General features: G+C 36.0%; 1 protein-coding gene across 10 annotated transcripts in view; it reads left to right on the top strand.

Moving 5' to 3' along the window:
* LOC126267309 (kalirin) overlaps window positions 1-26,918 on the top strand; it is a 2,010,890-nt gene that overhangs the window by 1,303,394 nt on the left and 680,578 nt on the right. For all 10 annotated transcript variants that reach the window (XM_049972405.1, XM_049972404.1, XM_049972401.1 and 7 more), the window contains 12 exons: window positions 141-323; window positions 734-853; window positions 2,766-2,957; window positions 4,063-4,342; window positions 9,714-9,952; window positions 10,064-10,209; window positions 11,315-11,482; window positions 14,031-14,274; window positions 21,197-21,421; window positions 21,837-22,097; window positions 23,176-23,277; window positions 25,738-25,877. In XM_049972405.1, coding sequence (XP_049828362.1) covers window positions 141-323; window positions 734-853; window positions 2,766-2,957; window positions 4,063-4,342; window positions 9,714-9,952; window positions 10,064-10,209; window positions 11,315-11,482; window positions 14,031-14,274; window positions 21,197-21,421; window positions 21,837-22,097; window positions 23,176-23,277; window positions 25,738-25,877 — 2,300 coding nt within the window. The remainder of the gene's footprint in view (window positions 1-140; window positions 324-733; window positions 854-2,765; window positions 2,958-4,062; window positions 4,343-9,713; window positions 9,953-10,063; window positions 10,210-11,314; window positions 11,483-14,030; window positions 14,275-21,196; window positions 21,422-21,836; window positions 22,098-23,175; window positions 23,278-25,737; window positions 25,878-26,918) is intronic.

Here is a 26,918-nt window from a genome sequence, read left to right as displayed (position 1 = left end):
GAAGTTGAAGCATATGGATTATGAGTATATAAGTGAAGTTTTTAATACTTGCCTAATACATCTTTGAATATATGCTATGTTAGGTGACTTACCAGTTATTTGTTTAGTGTCAGTAGTGCAACTGAAATATATTATTTCAGGCATTTGAGACATCGGGACTGTCTCTAATGGCTGACTCGCAGTATTCTGCACAGACACGGGTGCAGGTGCTGCTTGAATTTCTGCATGAAAGAGAAATGGACCTGGAGGACCTTGCAGAGTTGCGCCGTGTCAAACTGGAGCAATGCCTTCAGCTGTGTCAGTTTCAGGCAGATGCTAATCAGGTTTGTATATCTGTAAATAACTTTTCTATATGTATTTTATCAATTACTTACTGATTCATTTATCCTAGATAGATTGGAGTCAGATGGCCCTCTCTTACATCTAACTGTGCAATCTACATGTTTTATGTTACATTCAAATGACAAGCAGCTTATAAGAAGTCTTACAAATAATTTAGAAAGCAACATTTATAAATAAATAAAACATAAACTAAATGGAAAGAAAGAACTGGACACACAAGAATTAGTTCTTCATGATGCGTGAAAAGAAGAATTGTCACCTCTTAGTGGAATAAATACTAAAGTATATTTTTTAATTGTCTGAAACTACTGTGTATCACTTCAGTGTTGTATTTCTTGTGATTATTTGCGTTTTTGATGCTGATACTTACACTTCTACTGTGTTTGTATAGGTGGTTAGCTGGATACGTAATGGTGAAGCGATGCTTATGGCTAGTTTTGCCATTCCAAGCTGCTTGCAGGATGCTGAGCAGCTGAAGAAAGAACATGAACAGTTCCAGGTTGCCATAGAGGTATGGTTATGAGTGCAGTGTATTATTTGAAGTTTATTATTCTTTACTTTTGTATGTTCTAAACGAGAAATTTTTTTTTGAAGGTGAATCTGTCAGACAATGTCATTTTTGCCTTTTGAGCATGACAGTTCATGAAGTAGTAAATGTTACACACTTCAGACTTTTCCGGCCCAGCAAACAGATCTGCATTGTGGTGAGGCTTATATAACATCAACAAAAAACCTCTACTCTATTTGCCCCTCATGAATAATACCCGGAGTATTGTGACGTTAACTGTCTGACTGTTTAAATTTATCAACTTTTCCTTGAAGGGTGTTCTACTCTAATATTTATATACAACTTAATGGGTATTTTCCCTTGTTCCTGTTTCATTATTTATTTTTCATTCTACACAAGTGACAATTCTTTCAAAGATTTTCAGTTTTGTCTAACTTGGATGTTACAGTTGGCTAGACTCTGCTACTCTGCAAAAAATGGTATAGTTCTCCAAGTATTGATCTTTTGCCAGCAATCTGCATTGGAATTATTTCAGAGACAACTTCTTTGCTGAGCAGTGTAGTAAAGATGCAGCCAGTAGGTGACACATACCCTAAATTTCATATCCCCTTGTCTGGTAGATGTAAACTCCCTAAAAGTGATGTGCATTGACTCAGTAGTCATCTTTACCATGCCTACTGTCAGTAGATCTAATTGTACATTACAAACTTGCTGAACATTTGAAATACTATCCTACTGTTATGACAATCAGTGCCGATTTATATTAATCATTGTGTCTACCCCTACCATTAACAAGTTAATTCTTTTGAGAATTCTTCACCATGTTAGTTGCATTATCCCAGTCATGAATGATTTTTGATACATATCCAGAAGATGACAGTAGGCTGGCAGCTTCTTTTTTTTGAATCGTCTAGTACTGTACTCAACTGTGCCATCAGTCTTAGTAGATGTGTCATGCCTTTCTCAGTACATACATCAATGACAATGGAAAGTCTTGCGTTACCCACTGGTATATCATACTTTACCCACACCTTGCTTGACCTCACTACAGATATTCTGTCACATGTCATTTTCCACCAAATTTGTAACTTAGTATTTGGTAGACTATTACAGGTAGTAACACACAGAAAAGCATTTGAAGGTCAGTGACAATAAACTCAATTTACCACCTTCTACAAGCCATTCTCATGTTATGAATATGAAACCAATTGTGACAAAAAACTTTGTCAGCTTATCTTGACTCCTCCATTGCCTGTATGTTGTTTGTCAGTAATACCTATTGCTCCAACATCCCACTAGGTATTTTACTTAGTTTATGGTCAAGGATAATTATTTCCTTTCTCTTGTATGCAATTATTTTATTTTGTATCTTTTTTGAAATAATTTAAGTATACTAATTTCAGAATGGAATAGCACAAGTGTTGAGTCACTGAGAGGCACACGCAAAGGAGAACAAAAACTTCACTAGCTTTTGGAAGGAATTAGTAGCAGCCCCTCTCCCCACACAGCCTACTCTAGCTTGTCAAAGAATTTTCTCTGAAAACTAGCTTAGTTTTAATTGTCTTTGTGTGTGTGTGTGTGTGTGTGTGTGTGTGTGTGTGTGTGTGTGTGTGTGTGTGTGTGTGCATGCATGTTGCTGAATCAATGCTTTCTGCTATTTGGTGAGTGGTCCTCTTCACTCCAAGTTATTTACATCCTGGCAGAAATTTTTATACTGTTTGTGATTTGAGTTCATTACAAAAATTAATGCAAAATTAAAAAAAGAAAACAGTATGACTCTCAGTTTTCACATTCATGGTACAGTACAGTATGTTAAGTATTTTTGTTTTCCATGTTTAGTAGCTGATGTCCTTTTTTGTTCCAGAATGGAAGTGTTAGGTTGATGTCATCACTTTGACTGACATTTCTGTTCCAGAAAACTCACACTTCTGCAGTACAAGTTAAACATAGAGCAGAAGCCCTGATAAGTGCAAACCATTATGATCCTCAAAGCATAAGAGAAATTGCCGAAGAGGTAACCAAGAGGTGGCAGCAGCTCGTTACCTGTGCAGAAGAGAGGCACAAATTGGTTACAGCCAGCATAAATTTCTATAAGACTGCTGAGCAAGTTAGTACATTTTCAGTCTTTTGAATTTTTCACATAAAGGCTATATTTTTTATCCCAACAGTGAGATATTATTGATTTTTCTGTTTTTAATTGCTAGATTGTTATGACAACCTGATATACATAGGAAACACATTGTATTAATGCTTCTAAGGTTCTAAATAATTGATTAATAATTTGTTTCCTGGAGTAGTGTAACAGTGAAATCCGTTGTCAACTATGAATATAATATTTGGTGTAACACATCATACAAGACTTTAAAAAGTGAATTATCATCTTCTTTTACAGTCTCCAGGCCCTGGCTGGATCTGCTTGGAACACAAGCCTCTTCATATCTTCCTATCCTCCCACCATATTTCTCTCTCCAGTCTTCTCCTCTCTTCTTCACATGTTCCTTCACTCCAGGAATCCACCTGTCTCTGTGTCTACCTCTAAGTCTGCCTCTTCTTGTAATTTAAGAGCCTGTCTTGGTATCCTGCCAGTTCCCATACCATCTTAATCTTGTCTTTCTGTAGTCTCTTGCATGGGCTTCTCTCTCACTATTTCTTCCATCGTCTCATTTCTTACTCTGTCCATTCAAGTAATTTAATCTTGCAAGCTTGTACCATATAAAAATTACTTGCTTTTGGTGGTACATTCTTATTCCAGATCAGCTCTTTATGCTCTGTGATGATTGATGTGTTTTCCTTCACTAATCTCTTATCATTCTCCCCATTGTCTTCTATTACACTCCCCATATACTTGAAATTTCCGCTGTCTTTAGTACTCTAAGAATTATATCCATTGCTACTCTCACCTTATTCCTTATTGTCACCACTTCTTTGCATTAAATCCATACTGTCCCACCACTTCCCCCTATACACTTAGCCTTTCTTTTACCTTTCCTTCTCAATTTCCTACACCATTTAAATCATTTGCAAATACCGTTGTTTTGATATTTTGATCTGCTGTTTGTACTGCCACTCGTGCTATTATCTTATCTGTAATGATGATGAAAATTAGTGAGGATGGTGCACACACTCACTTCAACCTATTTTTCTGTTTAAAAGTGAGTAATCTTATTTTTGTTTAAGGAGTGACATTATTTTTATGAGAAATGTTATTGCAGGTGTGTTCAGTACTGGACAGTTTAGAAAGGGAGTACAAGCGTGATGAGGACTGGTGTGGCAGCAGTAGTGGCACAAGCAGTACTTCAGATAAAACAGACAAAGCGACTATGGTGTCGCAGTTGATCAACAAGCATCAAGAGCAGAAGGAAGCATTCCTCAAAGCATGTACACTTGCTCGCAGAACGGCTGAAACTTTTCTGAAGTACACTAGCCGAAGCCTGCAGTATTACAATTACCAGGGTGAAACTAGTAGTCGCAACTCAGAAAACAGGGTTAAAAGTAAGTTTCTGCATGTTTCCTTTCACAGGATGATACCTGCATAATGATATCCCAAAGCAAAATATACAGTGATATTGAAAGTCACTCTGTGAGATCATTATTTAAGCTTCCACTTTATCCTTCCTGTAAAGTTGCTTTAAATATTGAAGTTTCCAGAGAAATTCATTGAAATAATGGCTAATTATGGTTGCTTATTCTGTTATTTTGCCCAGTTATAGGCTGGAGTAAGTATTTACAAGGTGTAAAACTTTGCTTCCGCCGTTTGCCGATAGGTGACGACAATGATAAGTGGTGTTCAAAAGCAACAGATCGCAGACATCAGGCAGTTACCTTGGCTCACAGTCAACATAACCTCATTCAAACATTAGTCAATTTCTGTCTGCATCATAAAGTTGTTATTGATTGAAAATGTCATTTTATGAGCCTAATTCTCATCATTTGCAGGAGGTGTTATTGTTTTGTTTCAATTTGAAGAAAACAGCAGCTGAATCTCAACAAATGCTCTCAAGTATCTATGGTAAGAATGCTATTAGTGAAAGAATGTGTCATGAATGGTTTCAACACTTCAAGAATGGTGATTTTAACGTCGTAGACCAGCATAGTGGTGGAAGAGAGAATGTTTTGAAGATGCAGAATTGGAGACTTTGCCAAGTGAAGACTAGTGTCAGACTCAAGAAGAATTGGGCTATGGGCATGATTCAGAAAGAAGGAACTTCCGCCCTGTGTGAGCTGAAACAAAGAGACATTAAAAGGCGTTTGTGTGTTTGTGAACAGTTGCTTCAGAGGCAAAAATGGAAGGGATTTCTGCAGCACGTTGTGACTAAGAACAAAAATGGGTTCATTATACTAACCTTAAATTCAAAAAATCATGGGAATATCCTGGCCATGCTTCCATGTCGATGGCCAAACCGAATATTCACATCTCCAAGATCATGCTCTACATTTGGTGGGACCAGTTCAGCGTCACATACTATGAGGTGTTAAAACCAAGTGAAACAATCACAGGTACTCATTATCGAATGCAGTTAATGCATTTGAGCAGAGCATTAAAAGACAAACGGCTGCAATACAGCGAGAGGCACGTTAAAGTGATTTTGCAGCATGACGACGCTCTACACCACATTGCAAAAGAGGTCAAAATGTACTTGGAAACGTTAAAATGGGAAGTCCTACCCCACGTGCCATATTCTCCAGATATTGCTCCCTCCGACTAGACCACCTGTTTAGATCAATGGCGCATGGCCTGGCTGATCAACGCTTCCGATCTCATGAAGAAGACACAAATTGGATCGATTCGTGGATCGCTTGAAAAGGTGAACAATTTTTTCGATGCAGAATTGGTACACTGCTCGAAAAATGGGAAAAAGTAATGGCCAGCAATGGAAAATACTTTGAATGCTACATTTGTAATCAATTTGTTTTGTTAAAGCCTCAAATGTTGAGGAAAAAACGGTGGAAGCAAAGTTGTGTTGTACACCTTGTGTGTTAAGCCATTGATGTTCACTACTGCCTCCTGTTGCTGTAAATGAAAAATATTGATGCTTGAATAAACTTGTTAAAATTGTCTTTAACCAGTGCGAAATGTAAATTAGATCACAGGTAAAACTTCCGAAAGACATAGCAAATTTCAAGTTGCTTCATAAACCCAAGTATATGGTAAATTTTCAGTGTGAAATGAGCACACTCAAATCCTAATTTGCTCCATAAAGAAAACTTGAGGAAACTAATTTTTTGGAACTGTTTCAAGTTGTGCATATAGTTTGCTCATGATTTATCTGTGATGTATAAACAATGGTCTTTTTTTATAGTGATGGTCCCAAGTATAAGCAATAACCTTGTTTTATATTGATGTTTCATTCTTCTTTCGGTTGTTGTGTGTATTTATCTGTTACCATAAGAGCATTAGTGATGGCTGCAAAATTAGTTTAACTACTTTTTTAAACACTAAATTCAATATTATATAGACTTTGATCCAGGAAACACCATTCAGTGGTAGAAACATCTTTAGGCAGAAATAAATGTTGTTTTATATCTGACACATAACTGATAGACAAATGAAAATAGGACTATCTGATACCCCATATGGGGATACAGTTACATTTACTGTTCCATGATTGATTAAGAAAATTGAGCACTTAATTGCATGGTACTCCAGTATTTAGATACTAGTCCTTTAATAGCAGTTGCCTGTGGTTTTCTACGACAAGTAAATCCTGTCTAGCTACCTGGATGTCATCTGATGCGGATTGATGATCTCTTGGCATCTAGTGTGCACTTTTAAGGGGGTGACTAAGATTTTGTCCTATGGGCTGTTGAAAAGACTGTGGAGAGAACTTAATAATGGACAATAGGTAATATCTCTCAGTCTGTTTTCCTGTAACTCTCTTGTGAGCTATTGTCATTTCATGAGCCCATCTTAGTATTCAACCAGCTTCCATTCTTTTAACATGGCTGTATCATCTTAATCTCATCTTCTCTGTGGTCACTTGCGTAGAGTTCTTTCTCATTCACTACAAGGTTACTCAAAAGGTTGCACACAAATTGAAGGAGCTAGTAGAGGAGTTAAAATACATCTACTCTGAAATAGGGGCTTGTGGTCTTGGAAGTAATCCTAAGCCAGTGAAAGCTTTTGAATGCCAGGAACAATGAGGGAAACCAGTACACATATAGCTTAAGTTCAGCAGAGATAATTTACTGTTTCTTCAATAGTGTTGTACATAAAAAAAGGTATAAAAAGTAGTGCCCATCGTACTCAGTACAGGCATAACATATTTGTAGAAAATTCTAGAGTAGTCTACCAAATACAGCTGGCCTCACACAAACTTGCAGATACTGTGAGTATTCTGACAAAAAGGGTTTCTTCATTGGGAGCTTAGAATTTGCATGAAGCTTGAATGATGGGCAGTTTTACATTACATTACATTACATTACATTACTTCTTGTTCCATAGATTGTGAATACACCATTTTGTATTGACATGGAACATGTCAGTTTAACATAAGATTTATTTACGTGATATAATTTTTTTAAAATTACTACTTCATATCTAAAAAATTGTTTACTGAGTAGGAGGTGCCGTCATTTGGAAATTCTTTTAATTTGTTTCAAATGGTGTTGGCTATCTGTCAGACTTTCAATGCTATTTCATAAATGACCAAAGTTTGTTTGGCAGTATATTCACCCTTTTCTGTGTCACAGTCAGATTTAATCCAGAATAGTGAAGATCATCCTTTCTTCTAGTGTTGTAGCTATGCACTTTGCTATCATTTTTGAATTAGAATGGGTTATTAATAACAAAATTTCATAAGTGAATGTATGTATTGAGAAGGTACTGTGAATATCCTGAGTTCCTTAAATAAATGTCTACAACATGATCTAGGGTGGGCTCCAGTTATTATTCTGATTGTACACTTTTGTGCAATGAATACTTTTTAATGATGAATTACCCCAAAATATGACACCATATACGAAATCAGTGAGTGAACATCATAGTAGTCTAATTTATTGATATGTTATCACCAAAACCAAAATTTACAATAACCCTAATAGCATAAGTAGCTGAACATAAATGTTTCAGCAGTTCATCAATTTCTCATCAACAAACACACCTAAAAATTTTAAATATTCTGCCTTAACAACAGACTTCAAAGTCTATATTTGTCAGTCGTGTTATGCCATTTACTGTACAGAACTGTATATACTGAGTTTTCTCAAAATTTAGTGAGAGTCCATTTGAAGAGAACCACATAATAATTTTCTTGATTTGTACATGCAAAGACAGTACTTTACCTTTGATGGAACTGAGTGAGGTGGCACAGTGATTTGCACACTGGACTCACATTTGGGAGAGCGATGGCTCAAACCAGCTTCCTGCAATCTTGATTTAGGTTTTCCATGGTTTCTCTGAACTGCTTCAGGCAAATGCCATGATGGTTCCTTTGAAAGAGCACAGCTGATTTCCTTTCCCATCCTTTGCTAATCCAAGCTTGTGCTCCATCTCTAATGGTCTCATAATTGATGGGATATTAAACACAAATCTCCTCCTCCTCCTCCTTGCCTTTGACAAAATTCAAGACCCATGAGCTTTAATTGTCCTTGTTGTTCCTGACATTTAAGAACACTCACTTGCTCAGGATTACTCCCAAAGCCATAAGTTCCTAGTGTAAAGTTATTGTATTTTAACTCTTCTATCAGCACTTTCAGTTTGTGCGCAACTGTTTGAATCACTCTTATTTGTCTTTCTACCTCATTCCTTACTCTATTCTCTCTATTTAGTCCTCTCCTGCTTATCTTAAATTTCAACTCACAATCTTGTATCTTGTTTACCTATCTTTTCTTCATTACCTATGTTTCTGATGCATATCTATGTATTGCAACATAACATGCTTCATGTATCACTTAACTCTAAGTATTCACCAATCACTTTTATGGTTGGAATACTAGTTTTTTTAGTCCCAAACTCAATGAGGACATGCCACAACTTGTCCCACATGATGTAATGAAAGGCATTTGTTAATCTATTTTCAGTTATTTTGCTCTTAAGTACCTTTATCTGTCATAAAAGCTATTTTTTTGCAGAAATAGGAGAATGCAAGTGTTTCTTTCGGTGTTGATTCATTATGTGCTGGAGGACTTTGTTGGAATATGATATTAATGCTATAGTCAAATTATTGGAGCTGTCCCTTGTTTGTGAAGAAGAATTATAATGAAAATAGTCCAGTCGTAATGCCAGTCACCATTTTTGCACATCACATTACATATTAAATTCAAGGAACACTTGCTTTCCTGCCACATCAAAGTCAGCTTTTCTCTTTTTTCACATGCTTGACTGCACTCACAATTTAATTGATAGGCACAGCAAGACATTAGTGGATAAAATATATACTTTCAAACAAGGAACATGGTTTTATCTACTTACAAGTCTAGAAACAACATATGTGTAGTTGATGATCTCTGAGATTGAGGTATTTACAATTTAAATAGCCACTTACTTTTCCCATCAAAAATTTTTAAGTAGAGCATGTGTTGGGAAAAGCGTACTGTGGGAACCAAGTTAAAATTTCTTGTAACTGCACCAAGAGTTTTTTTGGATTTTCAAGACCTCAGATTAAAGTGATAGTGGTGTAATCACATGATACCTTCATCTAGAAACAGAAGAAACCTCTGGCACCTATTTGACAAACCTGGAAATGTAGGACTAGAAGCAATCTCTCTCATTGGTGTTGGTTTCTATGTCAGGATGCTGAGCCATCTCATAATTTTTGATGTGTTCTTTTTGTTATGCATACATTCTGTCATTTAAACATTTATGCACAAACTGTGCCTTGTATTTGTGTGTTTCAAAAACATATTTTCTCTTTCTGTTTCGAAGACATCTTGGAAAAACTGTTAAGCCAAGAGAACAAAGTTTTGGAGCACTGGACTCAACGTAAGAAACGGCTTGATCAGTGCCAACAGTATGTTTTGTTTGAAAGATCTGCAAAACAAGCAATTGAATGGATTCATGAGACAGGAGAATTTTATTTGTCAACACACACAAATGTTGGACAGAATAAGGAAGAGACAGAAACTCTGTTGTCAGAGCATAATGAATTCAAAGGAACTGCTAAGGTATTCTAATGCATGATATATTTTATTCTAGGCATGAAGCAGTGGTTTCTGAAAGTGATGTGTTTCAGAATGTATATAGATATAATCATAAATGTGCTTTTTGTCCCCTAGGAAACAAGGGAACGTGTGAAGCTCTTGATTCAATTAGCAGACAGTCTTGTGGAGAAAGGCCATGCACATGCAAGTTCGATAAAACAGTGGGTTGCTGCTGTTGACAATAGGTACAAAGATTTCAGCTCTCGCATGGACAAATACCGGTAAGTTTTCATTAATTTATCACACTTTTATCATTTTAGTCAAAATAATAACAGTGCAATTAACAGATCTTTTAAGTGTATCCAGACACATTATCATCAGTAGTATACAACTATTAAAAATAACAACAGTTCCATAAAATACTCAATGATTTTTTAAATGGACATGGTTACTGAGCATGTCTATGATATTTAGTGTGTTGTCTGTTGTTTTACATTATTGCAAGCTTAAGAAAAATATCATTGCAATGGAAACATATGTTCCAAAGGGAAAACAATATTTCTGTGATCAACAAGGTATATTAAATTTATTTAGCTCAAAACTTGGTTACAATAATATCCTTATTTTTTTTTTTCATCTGTTACTCATGAGGAAATATGTGTTAATATCTGAAGTAGAATTTGACTTAGATTTTGAGTTATATTGTCATATTTTTGCTCTATCATGATTAGCATGTGACATAGCAAAAATATAAATAAATAAAAAAAATTTGCTTTAAATTCCATAAATTTGTCTTGTTGATAACTGAAATCCTGTATTTCTTTCAGGTGCATTAGTTTAAAGCTATATTATCTTTTAATAGTTAGCTTTTAAATTGTAGAATAGCATTGAAAAGCATTTTGCTTTCAGTCAAAGGTGCACGTTTTAGATGTGTATTTCTTGTAATATTGTGGATGCCAGGCCCTTATTCCAGTGTACTTTCCCAGTGATGTAAATTTTTAACAATCTCCTTCTTGAGGCAAGAATCTTTTTTAACACTTATCAATGACTTGTCCATTTTCTTCCCCATTGTGGTGTAATATGTTGATCACACACTGAAGTAAACATGTGAATGACATCCCAGTCATTTTGTGTTGTTATTGCTCTCGACATGAAACTGATAGTGAATCCAAACTGCACAGCTTTGTGTCAGAGTACTTGTGGAATTAGGACATTTACACTTCTTCTAAGAATGTGGGGATTATAATTAGATATTATATGAATATGGTATCTCCCAAAAGACAGAAACTAACTTGTTACTATAAACTTGGCAATATAGATGGTAAATGTTATACGTACATAATCATGTTGCTGATGTTTTTAACTTATTCATATCCTATGTTGTAGGGCTCAGTTGGAAAGCTCATTAGGAATCCAGGAAGAAGGAGAAAACAGGCAGGACCTATCAATTGATAGGAACTCTGATCCACTGCTGGAAACTAAGCTAAAAGAAGCTGCAAATAAAGAACTGAAAGAACTTAATGAGGAAAAAAGAAAGTCAGCTAGAAGAAAAGAGTAAGTTCTTCTGTTAGTGATTTTGTCATTTGTGTTCAGAAAAATATGTATAACATATTTTAAAATGAAAGAAAATCAACTGTTTTCTCAAGCTTAGAATCAATTTATTTATCTTTTGTTTTTAATTTTGCCAAGATCCAAACAGTAACAGTCTGTGGAAGCAAAGTAACTGAAATGTCATAGATTATATTTGTCAACATTTGTAACTAACATATCCAAATTTGGTGCTTTAAGTGAGTTTCATTGTGTTTTCTCTTGGCTTATTGTCAAGTGAGATTGAACTTCTTTAATTTGTACTTAGGTTTTCTTCTTTTTCTTCCATTCTGACAACCACACCTTTTTAGTTGAAATATATCTGTAAACCTGTTAGAATAATTTCATCACATCACATGTCAGTAGGCTTACTTTCTTGTCATTGCCAATTTTAAGAAACAGACTTTGAAATCATTTTCCATTGATTGTCAACAGTTGTGGATAGTGTGACTCAATAGATCACTTCCTTTTCAAGTGTTTATATAAAATAAACTGAATACAATCTTTTGGGATGGTCACAATGTTAAAAAGCTTATGCACTTCACTTGATTATCATGAAACATATTGTAGTATGAATAATGAAGATAGGGTGGCTGCACCTGTCAGAAGTGATGAACATTTGATTATACCAGCAGAAATATACATCTAGAGGGATCACTAACTTTCAAACTATTTCATTTCTTCATTAAAATCAGAGAAATGGGCTTTGAAGAGATAAGGAATGAGTATTCAACTGAAAAATCACTTGAGGTCCTGCATTAAGGGAAGTGTAGTCTTATTTGTGGTTTTTTGTTCGTTTGGCACTTGCCCTGCAGTTTTTAATCAGGGGATTCTTGGTGAATTTGCTCTGTGGGACATGAAGTTCATTAACTATCACTAAAATTGAGACTGAAATTATCAGTGAATGGAAAGCAAGCGGTTGGTCTTTGCTCATTCATTCTAAGTGAAAATGTAATTGATTTCATACAGACATAGGAAGTGAAAAATGTGTGTACATCAGCTGTTGCTTGACACACATTTTTATCTCACTGGTGGCTTTCCCTTTGAAGAAATGGGTCTCATTAGTGATGGGACTGACTTGATTATAGTAAAATATGTCAGATGACAAGTTTTATTGCTGATGCTGCTGCACATTCATGCATCATGTAGAAAAGAAAGTGAAAGGCATACAATTTCTTAAAGGTATTTCAGAGTGTGTGGGGATATGGAAAGATTGCTTTAGGTGGTTTGAGAAAAATAATATTAAATTTTCTTTTGGAGCATGATGCAAGAAAATCATAGATGGGACAGAGGGCTCATTTTATACCTTTTGTACTAGGACAGTATTGTATAACATGAGAAATAATCCCACCTCATCCTTGTCCTTTTTTTATTTTTTAATAGTGTTCTTTTGTGGTGTATCGTATGATTATTGCAGGAAGTTAATGTTTGTATGCAATATGTGTAAGGTAACTATAGTGATGAGGGTGTTAGTATCTACATCTAAAGGATGGGAACAGGAATAATGTGTTTGGTATTACTACTCTTTTGTTAACTTCCATCTAGTCTTGTATTTATATTTCTCCATTAACCAGGAGTAATGGGTAATTTCTCTGCTTCATTCAACATGATCTCTGTGTACTCCATCACCTTAATTATACCAAGTATAAGGGGATTAGTGCCAAATTTTGAAAAAGTTTAATCCTGTAAATTTTTTCTGTGTTTACATCTGCTGCCATTTGGTAAACAGTTAATGTGTTCTGTTGTTTGGGAATGCCCCCCCCCCATGCCTTTTTTAATCAGTTCATTTATCAGATGCAAAAAGATAGCTACTATATATGATTATGAAATTATGTGATACCCATATTTGAAGCATCAGATCCCAAGGTACCATAGACACTTATTGTAATATCCTATGTATAGCAAACTATTTCATTGTTGAGGATAAGTGTCTGTTCCAGTACATTATTAATAATTTCATCAACATCTGAACATCAGTATGTACTTTTAAATGTTATTACGTTTTACATTTGGGAAAATCCACAAATTTGTTTGTATCGCTCTTCATTTAATGCAATGGGTCTTTCTAATATGTGTTTCCTTTTCTACAAATCATTGTCATATGTTCAAGTGCCCTTGGGAGAGTGGTGATTAGGCAAGTCTCATTCAGATATGCAACAGCACTGTTTTCAGTAGTTATAGTTAGTAACTTGGCTGATTAGTTATAAGTTACATGAATACGTATAACAGATTGATTATTGTCTTATTTTTCTTGTCTCATTTTACACATAAAATGGTTGAGTCATTTGTTTTCAGATAACGTTAATTTCGCTTAGGAAAAAAACTTCATGAAACACATTATGTGCTTTTCTTTTGCACTGAAGTTTAGTGACTGTGTGCGATGTTTCTGACATTCATATCATGTCAGAGTAGAGATTTATTTCTAGTTTATAGCAAATGATTATCATTTTAGAAGAAGTAACAGCTACTGCTAACATTTTCTTTGCTTTATTCTGTATTTGTTTTTTGTTTTTAGGTTTATAATGGCAGAACTTCTTCAGACTGAACGAACGTATGTCAAAGACCTCGAGACTTGCATCAAGTCTTTTTTAGATGAAATGAAATCAAATCCTTCTGTACCAGGACCCATTCAAGGAAAAGATGACATAATATTTGGGAATATGGAAGAAATATATGACTTTCATAACAGTGTTTTTCTGAAAGAACTTGAAAAGTATGAGACCATGCCTGAAGATGTTGGGCACTGTTTTGTTACTTGGGTAAGCTAAAATTATATTACAATGTTCTAGAATATTTTGGTTGTTAAAATCATCCATTCTGAATGTGTGGAAGGAATGGGGAACTTAAACTGCATTACAATTCTTGTTATTTCAGAAACTGAGACTGAGAAGTTTGTAGAAGTTTTGATTTAATGTTTTTAATTCTGAATGAAGGAGTCCACTCACAAAAAGTGTAAGATATTTTACATTATCAACAGGTACAGATGTGCACACCCCCAATCACACGCATGCTCATGCAGATACAGATATACAGGATGCAGAAAGACAGTTTAACCAAAAGTGAGGGGTAGATAGAAAGCATCAAATGAAGGAATTTCATTATAGGAACTAGAGGTCACTGTTGGATATTTTCAGCACTACACAAACACAATTGAAGTCTGACATATGGACATCTTTACTCAAAATAAAAAACAATTCACAGAAAATGTGTACATAAATGAAGTGTTTGGACTAACAAATTGTCACAGTGAGAACAAGAAAAAGTTAAAGCATCACCTACCCATGTATCATACGTAGCTGATGTACATTACATTACCTCTTTAGATTGAAAACAGTCATAAGTGTTTGCTTCAGGTAATGATGTGTCCGAAAAAAGTAAGAGTAAATGAAAATGAGTATGCTATAGTGCACAGGCTCGCCACCACTTATTTACCATGAGTATGTTCAAACTGACTGCTATTTTCAAACTTGCATAGAATGTAGTGGTGCTGCAGGGATTGGTATGTTCTCTGAAATGCACTGGGAGTAGTCTGAATTAATTCTGCTGCTGCCATATGGCAAGCCACCAAATCCTGTTCATCCAGAACTGACATTGCATACACATTGTTTTTTATGTTACCCCAGAGGGAAAAATTCAGCTGCGTAAAATCTGGCAAACATGCAGGCCACTGCGTCTTATCAATCTGTCAGCTAATGTCCTGTCGAAGTAATCTTGGACAGTGTGCACAAAATGTTGATCTGCTCCATCACATTGGAACCGAAGGTTCTACCTAACTCCAAGTGGTACATCATCCAGGAGTGCAGGCAGTACTTGTTGCAAAAATACTACTTATGTGTGAGCGTTCAACCTTGGAGGTTACATATAGGGGGCACTGAATGAATCATTAACAGTTCTCATTCACATGCTTGCAGTGAATAGCTTTTGATGACCATGGACATATGACACATCAGGATTTTGTAGTGTACAAACAAGGCTGTTGTATGAACGGAAAATACCTTCATGATTAAAGCAAACCTCATTTGTAAACAGCAAATGTTCAAGGGAATGTGACTGTTGTGCTGCTCATCATAGCAACCTGTCAACAAATCCCAGACCACCAGGGAAGTTGTCTGGACCCGCAGCTTGTACCTTCTGTCAGTGGAAAGAATGCAGACAAATCTTATGAATGACATTCCAGATATGATGCCATTTCACACAACATTCATGAGTGATTTGTCTGGAACTTGCTGTTGGCTCTTACTGTCTGCAACGTAATGCATCTTTGTCAAACTCAACAATGTAGGAAAAGATTGCTACTTACCATAAAGAAGACATGTTAAGTTGCAGACAGGCACAATTACAAGACACTTACATAAAGCTTTCAGCCACAGCTTTTGTCAGCAAAAGAGAAACACCGTTCATACTCAAAAGCAAGCACACGTCATGATCACAAGACTGGCAACTCCAGCAGCTTGGGCCGTATGCATGCAAGGAACAATTTAACTTTTCCTACTTTGTTGATATTCCTATCTGGAGTTTCCATTATTTGACTTCATTAAAAACTCAACTGTACAAACAGTGCATGTGCTGCCTGTATCATTCTTATTTGCCCTCAGATATCTAGTCTCTCACATACTTCTGTTAACTAACACAAAAGTGTTTTTCTGAGGCAGTCTGTGTTGTGGATAACATTTCTGGTAAACTGTATGAGCCACCCTTGCATTGCCATGAACAGCACCATAGGCCCAGTGCTCATCACATGCCTCATTCCATATGAAACCATATTTCTTATTGCTGCTTCACAACCCTCACTCACTCACTGGTAACAACTCTAGTGAGATCACTGTACCTGCTGAATTTGACAAAAGGGTACTTAAACCAATGTTCTCCCCCCTCTACATTGTGCTGCTTAGATACACAAAGTAACTGTGCCAGCAAGACAAACAGCGTGACTGAGTGTCTAGCCAGCACAATGCAGGCACTTGTGTGTGTGTGTGTGTGTGTGTGTGTGTGTGTGTGTGTGTGTGTGTGCGTGTGTGAAGGGGTGTTTATTTGTACTGTGGCCCATTAAAGGATTTTTTTACTAAAGCTTGTAAGTTTCCTCTTTTGTGTGTGCCTGTCAGAAACTCAATGCCTCTGCTTCCTGTGTTGGTCTCCTTTACTCCTAAATGATTTACATTCTGCCAGAACTTTTCTTACCCAATTAAGAGTTAAAACTCTTAACTTCCTCTGGGTATGAGAAATAATAAATTTCCTTTTTCCATGGATAACAAAGCTGATAATTGTATAATTAAAGATATTTTTTCTACTTCATGTAAATTCTCAACACATCAGGAGACTAGTAGTTAAATAATATATGCACAGACACATTCACTTGTTATTTTCAAGAGGAAAATAAAACTACATAAAAGTGTGATGATAGAAAGTATACTGCTGTTTTTGAAGCAGAAAGGTGGAATAACTGCTAGGCCACGGACACTTGGTTGGCTTATGGAATATTGCAAGTATGGAATATTGTAAGTACATTTGAGTTGAACTCTAATGATTAGTTCAAGAGAGATGAAAGACAGGTTCAGCTGAAGAAAGATGGGAAGGTGTTACGTTGAACTGTTTAAGAAGCCATCCCATCATTCACCTGGAATGGATTATGGAAACATTGAAAAACCTAAATGAGGAAAACTGAATTGGAACTTAAAACCTCTCTTTGACAAAGTTCCCAGGGTTACATAACCATAGTTACTCATCTTGTGTGTCTTTTCTCCCCCCCTCCCCCCCCCCCCCCCCTCTTCCTCCTTAGTGTACTCCTTTCAGCTGTCTGTCTCTCAATATTCTTCTTGATCTCTTTCTTCAAATTATAGGTATGAACATGTGATTTCAGGGAAAGAGACATAGAGAAGACTGAAACACAGATGTTTTAAAGGAGGACAGGAAAGTGTACTTGTAAAAAGGAAACACAAGAACATAAGTCTCTCTCTCTCTCTCTCTCTCTCTCTCTCTCTCTCTCTCTCTCTCTCTCTCTCTTACTCACTCACTGTCACACACACAACACAAAAACACACACACAGTTTGGCAAAGGGAGTGAAGAACCCAGAATGTCTGAGTCTCAGTGTAACTTCATGCATGTTCTCACCATTCAGAGGATATGTCAAGTATTAGAGTTGCAACTGTCTGTGACGGGTTGAATGGCCATCAGTACATTAATGTTTTTTGTGTTTATTATCATACCAGGTCTAATAGGGTGTATCATGGCCATGAACAATGTCAGATATTGAGTGATCATTGTGAAGAACATGAATGTGTCACATACAGCTTAAATATGGACAAATTCCTTCCATATCGTAGTTCCACACCAGAGGTCACAACTGGCATTCTTGAAAGCCATAGGCACCTAGTAAATATTCAGAACCTCAAAATGGCAAGATGTTACAGACAAGTGCAGAGCACAACCAAAGAGGTGCAGTTATCAAAAGTCTTCACACTTGCTGTTCACCCACTGAAATAGTTCGATTCTTTGGGTACCCAAGATCAACTGTTTACAATATTGTGGGCAAGTATTGTCCTTTGGAGAAGATTGGTGTTCACATCCTAGGTTTTGCATCCAGTGACGGTGATATCCTGCCACCAAATTTCTTTGAAAAGGGAAAAACTGTAATGAAAGAAGTTTATCCGCAAGTTTTCACGAATTTCATGAAACTGTGGGAGACAATATATCTTTGAACAGGATGGCTTTCAGATAAAGTTGACATCTTCTGATCAAAGTAGTTCTGGCCCAGAATAGCCAGGATTTGAACCCTCTTGACTACTATGTTTGGAGCGTAGTCGAAAGAGTTACCAACAAGATAAGACACCCTAATGTTGCATCTCTATGCACCTCTGTCAGAGCAGCATTTGTGAATATGGACAGTGCTGTTTTAAAGAGTGCATGCAATCACTTCAGGGTAACATTGGAGGTGGTCATTGTGGCTGAAGGGAGTTACATCAAGTAATGTTACTCTTGAAAGATACCACTACTTATATTTAAAAGGATTTTCATTTTCATTTCTATTTTATTTTAATAAATTTGTTATTAAAAGATGTTTATTTTGTCCAGATTTAAGAGGCACTCCCTGTCCTTGGGTCAGACAGCATTAATAGCACCTGACACAGTTTGAAAGTTGCCTCATTGTGAGACTCCATTTAGTCGGCTGGACATATTGGTGTAATATCCAGGTTTTTGGGGATTTAGATATGACAGTGGCCCCATGCTGAACTGCATGGAAATGTGGGGAAGACTGTACTCACTGTCTAGGTTCCAGTCAACCAAGGGAGGATGGCCATAATGTACACCACATACATCATAAGCCATTCACATTTGGGCCTGACTTCTCAGAACAAAAAATGGTCTCCCTGAAATGTTCTATGTCATTCAGTAACATTAGTTGGAGATTAGCAGCAGGATTAAGAAAGATGTGTCCCATGCTTAGGCTGTCATTAACACAACACAAATGGCTGCATTTGGAGTGGTGTCATGTCATGGTTGCTTGAGCTGCTGAAGAAAAGTGTCACATGTTCAGCAAAGAATTGCATTTTTGCATTATCATGATGATCATTGTGGTGAATATGGCAGTGACTTAGAGAGAGGTTCCATTCTTCTTTGTTTTGGAGAGGCACAGAAATGTAACTCTTGGGTTGTGATGTGAGGTCCCATGGCGTGTGACTAGATTATGGCTTGTTGGGGTTAAGAGAAATCTGATGGCATACGGATACATCACAGGCATTCTGCACCCTTATGTGTCAACTCTTTTGTGACAATGTTGTTGTGCCAATTTTCAACAGGACAATGCTTGTGCACACAGGGGAAATGCCTTGACCTCATGATGTTGAGGTACTCTGGTGGTCAGCAACATCAATTCCATCTCAGTCCTAGTATCCATGATAACAAAGACCAGTTACAACAGTCGTGGGACAGTTTGCCTTAGAAGAGGATTCATTTGCTTCATGGCACCTTTCCAAACTAAATTAGTGCACACATCCTGACTGGAGGGTGTGCAACATCATACTGCTAACTTGACTCACACTACCAAGTTCTTTATATGTTTAATGTGATTATGCAATCACTGAAATAACATCACATACCAACTCAAACCATGCAGTTTCGTTATGTTTTGTTATCTCCTACTGGTTGTGTCATGTTATCTTTCAGGCAGTGATATATATTTTACCAGAATTATCAAACCACCCTCTTTTGTGTGTGTGTGTGTGTGTGTGTGTGTGTGTGTGTGATATGACTGGTAAAAAAAGCAAGAAAAAATGTGTTTGTTTCATACTGGTGAAGAGGATGTACGAGGAACAAATTGAAAGCCAAATTTATGCACTTTTTCTGTTGATATCTCTGGTTTGTGGGCTGATGCATTGTCCTGGAGCACACCAATCTTGGTATTTCTTCATCCAAGGCAACTTTCAAATGTCCAACAATGCAGCATAACAGGTTCCAGTTATGGTTCCATAATTTTCCAAGTAATCTACGAGAATTATTCCTTGGGAATTTTCTGCAGCAGATTATACAACAGTGGTGTGGATGATTTGTACTCCTACCAAACAGACTTTGCTCTGAATAAGGCAAGATACACTGACTCAAGACATTTGTGATTAACTGCAATCAAAAATCTACATGTATCAGTGAAGAACAGTGGCAGACATTGAGAAGAAACAGCTTGAAAGTGACTCCACACATCACTTGTTCAAATGTGAATTCTAGCTCCCTAGGCTGAGGCTACAAGAGATGTTCCTGGGGGGGAGGGGGGGGGGGCAGTGTAACCTGGAGATCAATTGAATTTGCTGTATTATACATAGAAGATATTGGGCAGATGAAATACTTCAGTGTCATGGTGTAAGAAGACCTTAAAGTGTAGGGGATGCATCAACGGAGAACCACTTTATGGCTGGTTTGCATTGTATGACACACACCACCATCTTATGCACAAGAATCCCTTAAAATTCACCACTTTGAATGATCTGTTCAGAAATGTGAAGAAATGTAATGGCAAAATTCTGGTTTGATAAATTTTCTGTGTGTGTTTGTTCTTGTTGACAACAAATTGGAAAGTCCTGAGTATATTAATGGAAGGAACAAAGCTAATCACCCACCTTGTATTTAAGGTTTTGCTTGGTCTGTTAATTCACATTCTGAAAACATCCTTAATCTTTCATACAGTGGCCTTCCTCATTGCTAACAGACTTTGAAAACACACACACACACACACACACACACACACACACACACACACACACACACACACATACATACATACATTTACTCCTCTTTAGGCAGTCAGTACCTGTAAGACTGGGCATATATAATGCAATGTGAACATGGAATTTGAAGGACATAAGTTTCTGGATTACTGTTTTCCATGGCTGAAATTTGTAACTGTGAATGGAATTAATGTTAATTTGAAAAGACTGCTGTTTTGTAACAGTAGCTGGTATGGTTTAACAGACTGACCCTATTGAGTTTTATGTTTTAGTTAGTGTAAACAGAAATTCTTCTTAGAAATGAAGACACTCTGAAAGGCATTTGGACTCAACAGAGCAGTGAAGTGTTTGTGAATGTGCTAAAATACACACAAAAATTATGCACCACTGTTTGACACAGTTACTGTGTACTTTGTATGTAAGATAGTATGTGTTAGCTAGACAAATAATATTTCGGTCCTTTTTCAGGCCCAGAAGTTTGACATGTATGTTAAATATTGTAAGAATAAGCCTGAGTCAAACTCACTTCTAGTACAGCATGGTGGCAGTTTCTTTGAAGAAATGCAGAAAAAGCACAAAGTTGAGCATCCTATAGCAGCATACCTCATAAAACCTGTACAGAGAATTACTAAATACCAACTCCTGTTAAAAGACCTACAATCTTGTTGTGAGGAGGATCAGGGTGAAATTAAGGTGAAGTGAAAATGTGATTCTTTCTTGTTTGTAGTGTAGTAATCTATTTGGGTATGCTAGTCTTCATAGACTTTAATGCTGATGGTTAACAATACACATTAAGAAGTGCTCATTGTAAACTTTTGGGATTTATGGAGAAGATAAACTATGTAATTAGTCGAATGTGGATTATTTTACAATTTCTTAATTATGTATTCTTTGTATGTAGATGGTACTTTAAAACTGCTGAATTAATACAATAAGAAAATTATAATTAGTGTTGTAGTATAAATGAAATTTAATTCATATCATGATGTAATATGAAATGAGTACCATCCTCAGATTGTGTTTAATGAAACATTAAATTGTAATATATACTATTTTGATATTCATGTGTATAATAAAAGCATGTCTCACTTCATAACTTTTTTTCCAGGATGGTCTAGATGTTATGTTAAATGTTCCCAAAAAGGCGAATGATGCGATGCACCTTTCCCTCTTAGAAGGCTGTGATATGAGTTCAGACAAACTTGGGGAAGTTGTACTGCAAGATACTTTCCATGTCTGGGATCCTAAACAAATAATTCGGAAAGGCCGAGAAAGGCATATTTTTCTCTTTGAGTTATATTTACTCTTCAGTAAAGAAGTAAAAGATTCCAGTGGGAAAGCAAAGTATATTTACAAAAACAAACTGATGGTAAGTTATCCATAGAAAGTTAATCCTTTATGAAAAGTCTACAATAAATCAGAAGGTGTTGCTGTTGTTACCTTCACACACACACACACACACACACACACACACACACACCCTGCAAATGTAACAGCTTTAAAAGTAGAAGGAAATAATTTTCTTGTCAAGGTAAATCATGGAGTTATCTTTCATATGAATCATTTCAGGAAGAATGTATAACTATTGGCTGTTCAAAAATTAGGCTACAAACTACCAAGAGAATAGCATTAATTAATCAGTGCTTTTATAGCCTGTTACATAACTATAACACCTTCAGAAACCAAGAGGGGTTGATAGAAGCATACTCATTTTTATGACTACAGAGTATTTATGAGGCCCTATAATGGCACACAAATAAATACAACCACTTCCAGCCTTTGACACGGGAGTAATTAGTTCTCAAGCAAGAACCATTAAGCCTGTTTTCTTCGTTCTATTCATGTTCAGTTTAGCAATTTTCTTAACAGTGCGAATGTATGTAACTAAATTTACTGATTTTCTTTTTTTTTTAATTTGATACTAAGAAGGTGCTATGAGTTTAACATTTTTCTTTTGTCTTTTCTTGCAGACATGTTCAATTCGCAATAAATTTTCAAACTACATTTAGGTAGCACTTAGATACTAAATATTGTATTTTAGTACTTCATCTTTGTCGTATCTTCTGAAGAAGTGTCTAATTGCTTGTTTACTGTGCTATCCTGTAGTCTTCTCAAAATTTTATGCACACTCAGCATTAAATAATTTCTCTTGGTGTGAAATATGTTTTTGCATTGAACATCATAATTCCAATCAATATTGCCATGTTTTTTTTTTATTCATTGGATATTAGTTATATAAAGTGTGGAATGCATGTACCTTTAGTAGCCTCTCTCTGGCTCTTTATAGTTTGAGGAATACATGAAGTATTAAACTGTCTTGTATGTTTTCTGACTGTTACTATTGAGGTGATGGGTCAGTTTAGTTTATGCTTAATAAAATGTGAAATTTCAAAGTTAAATATATTATTGTGAAATGTATTAATGACTCTGTTTTTTGGCAATTGTAGACATCTGAACTTGGAGTAACAGAACATATTGAAGGTGATGAGTGTAAATTTGCTGTGTGGACTGGAAGGGCACCAATATCAGATTACAGAATAGTATTAAAGGTAAGAAATAAATAAATGAAGTGTAGATAAGAGTTAGATAGGTGTAATTAGATAATGCTCTCTCTCTGTCTGTCCCTCTCTTGATGCTGTACTTCCAAACAATTTTAAAAAGTCAATGAATAAGCAGAAAATTAAATTATTAATTGTATCTTTGTTGTCTTGGATCAAACAGTCAAACAAATCACCAATTTCAACTTCTTCAAAAGTCATCAACAGATTACATATTTATAAATTTATAATATAAGTGTATGTTCCATAATACCGTGAAATCATTGTGTTCATGTGTGTTCTGAAATTATGTATGATGGTATTAGTAATGTTACTACTACTACTACTACTACTACTACTACTACTACTACTACTACTACTAATAATAATAATTAATAATAATAATAATAATAAATTATTTGAATACATTATGTAGGAACATATCAAAAGGATGCATACAGCACTCTAGAATGAAAAAATAAAACAAATGTGGTAGGCTGGAACTGTTTACCTTGATTTTTCCTCATTTAAAGACAGTAAAGAGATTCCTTTTTAATTATTAATTTTCTGACTTAGAACATGGCTAGGCAAAGGTTTTCTAGCAATTCCTCTTTGAAGCGTAGTCTCAAAAAATGCCTGTCACCATTCTGTCTTTCACAACCACATTTTGGGTAACATATTTCTGTTCTTAGATCCAGATGAGTTTCTTCAAGGTGTTTGCATGAGCTCTTTTGTGGGAATGAGTGGATGCATACCAATATGTAAGTCACGGAGCACAGTGCTGTGCCAGATTTGGATACTTAAGCCACTGTGCTTCTGGTGTGTTTCCTAGTTGCGTTATTTGTATCCAAATGGCTCTTATCTGCATACATGGAGATTATATGTTTGTAAACCATTTTAAATAATTCAGTACAATAGAGTTCTGATGGTAGGCTTACTCCTGGCCTAAATTTTCGCCAACTGAAGTTGAACCTTGTAATTTACATTCCACTGATTAAGAATGTAAAGGCCAATCAAGACGATATTCTAATACAATGTAGCCTCTCATGTTATTGATATGGTCCATTAGTTAAGACTTTGTTTCCTAACTTATGAAATGGATGTTATGAAATTTTCTGCAGAACATTTCTACTAATTGGGAAGTCAAATGAAGTCATGTTAGAAGCTGTCATCCGATACTGCATATTGTTTAAAGTTAGTCATATAGTTCATTTACCAAATATGCATTGATTAACTGTAATGATGAATCATGTCAACATGCTACACTTCTCAGAGCACTAAACATTGCATTGTGCATCTGTAAATGTTTGTAGGAATGTTCATTTTACAGTAAATATTATTTGTATCATATATAGTACACAAACTGGTGTCAGACTATGAAGAGAATATTCCAATGGATGGAGATTCGTAACAGAGCCTTCAGATAGCTTTGTGGTAGCTTTTGCTAATTGCATGAGTGGTATCTTTTACTGCAGGCACAACAGGAATGACTCAGATGTAAGAAATCTACTGGTTTGATGGAAACATGTTAAGCCTGTAAAACTTACAAAAAAAAAAAAAAAAGTTGGATGCATTGCATGTATTTACCTTAAGCTCTTGAAAATGTCAACAATACATATAATCTTTCCAGGACAGTATGCACTTAAGATGCTACAGTGCCATGCTTTCCAAAAAGGGAAGCAGTAGCACCTTAAAATGGTGACACTTACTGATCGTATGTAATGCTAATAGGTAAAAATAGTAATACTGACAGTTCTCTTTTAACTTTTAACTAGAAATAATTATTGCTGTGGATATCAACAGACATTGCCATAGATTCCTGCATTAGCATTGACCTTTATCCACAGAATACTTGTTACTGTGGAAATTCGTGGCTATCCACATCTTTCCAGACCTCTGCTACTGGAGCTAAGAAATGTCTCAAAACAGTTTAGTGGTATCAGAAAAATATAGGTTATTGGCTGATGCTACTATGAAGACAATTTGTATACAGTGCTGATCAAACTGACTGCCTCAGAATGGTGAACTCATCACACTTTCTATCCTTTAATTTAAGAGTTAACAGTATCAGCCACTTTATAATTGGCTGTATGCATAAAAGAAATGTGTTGTTTTCAAGTGACATCTACTGTAATGTAAATGATGTTAAGAATGTAGATTTTGTTAAATTTCTGCCAGAAACATCACATGTCAAGCACTACAACTAACTGAGCAAATTATGTGTGATATTTTAAGGTTAAACTTAAGTAGAAAATTTTTAAGTTAAGATATCTATCAGATGACTGGAACATACCTAGTTTGAAATTCTGTAGAAGAGAAGCTTGTAGAATCTTCCACGTACTTCATTGGGAAAGAAAAGTAATTAATTTGGATTTTACTTGTTGTTACTTATCGTGTTGTAATTTTTTCACAATTAGAAAATAAATGCATTATAAATCAAAATAAACTTAGTGTCGTGTTTTCTTTCTTCAGGCCTCTTCACTTGATGTGAAACAAACATGGGTAAAAAAGCTCCGTGAAGTCATTCAGGAAACCTATTTCAGTTCAGCTTTACCTCTCAGTATGCCAAAGAGCCCAGCAAAACTGAAGCCAGGCAGTCAACGTTCCAGCAGGTAAGAACAGAGATGTTATTGGTAATTTATAGGTAGTCCAACATTAGAACAATGTCAAGTGCATGCTGGTGTTCTGGCCAGCCTGCATGTGGTTTTCTGCACCCACTCAAGTAAATACTGGGCTAGTTCCCAGGTTCTGCCTTAGTTACATGATGCACAAACACTTAGAAAACAGTGACATTATATTTGACAATGTGATATATACAAAACACAGGCAGAAGGTGTACACAGGTTGTTCCCTGGGCGGAGTTTGCTGTAGTTTTAAAATGTCTTTTGAAGAGAGAACTATAATTTAGTAATAGCCTATGTACGGGTATGGTTCTCCACAAAAGTGAAGTACGATACCAATCCCAACCTGGCACTGGCTGGCTGTAGGGCACTGGAATGGACAGACATTTTTATCCACATAATGGACAGCATTAAAACCACTATCCCTGTAGTGTACAGAAAGGCATCATTTATGAGTACCTACAACTAACACTGAGCAGTGAAAGTGATGTCAAATTCTAAATAGTATGTTGCAGTGACTTTATCAGTAAGCTGTTGAACTTGGTACATGGAAGCCATCTGAAGTGCTATGTTGTAACATATCTCTTTCCAAATAAACCAGATGCAGTCAGAGTCATCTCTATGTCAACATTTCGGCAATCTCTGCTCAATATGGGGCTTTAATGAAGGCAGGTGCAGTATGCACCCATGCTTACCATATTCAACAGTCAATTGTCCAGTAATAAAGAAAGTGAAAAGATTGTTGTATCACAAAATGAATGGGCACTCCATATACGATGCTCAAGAACCAGGATTATGTACCAGCTCCATAGGTCTGAAGGAGCTAACCCCTAAAGCTCTACTATTTGGGGGGTGGGGGCTCTATGTTTTTAAAATCCAGAAATTAGCAACAAATTTGTTTTTCTATCAGTTTACATTGGCAGTTTTTGCCTCCTGACCAACATAATACACTCCTGGAAATGGAAAAAAGAACACATTGACACCGGTGTGTCAGCCCCACCATACTTGCTCCGGACACTGCGAGAGGGCTGT

This window comes from Schistocerca gregaria, chromosome 4, assembly GCF_023897955.1.
Source record: "Schistocerca gregaria isolate iqSchGreg1 chromosome 4, iqSchGreg1.2, whole genome shotgun sequence".
Taxonomy (NCBI): domain Eukaryota; kingdom Metazoa; phylum Arthropoda; class Insecta; order Orthoptera; family Acrididae; genus Schistocerca; species Schistocerca gregaria.
This window is presented reverse-complemented; position numbering and strand designations above follow the sequence as displayed.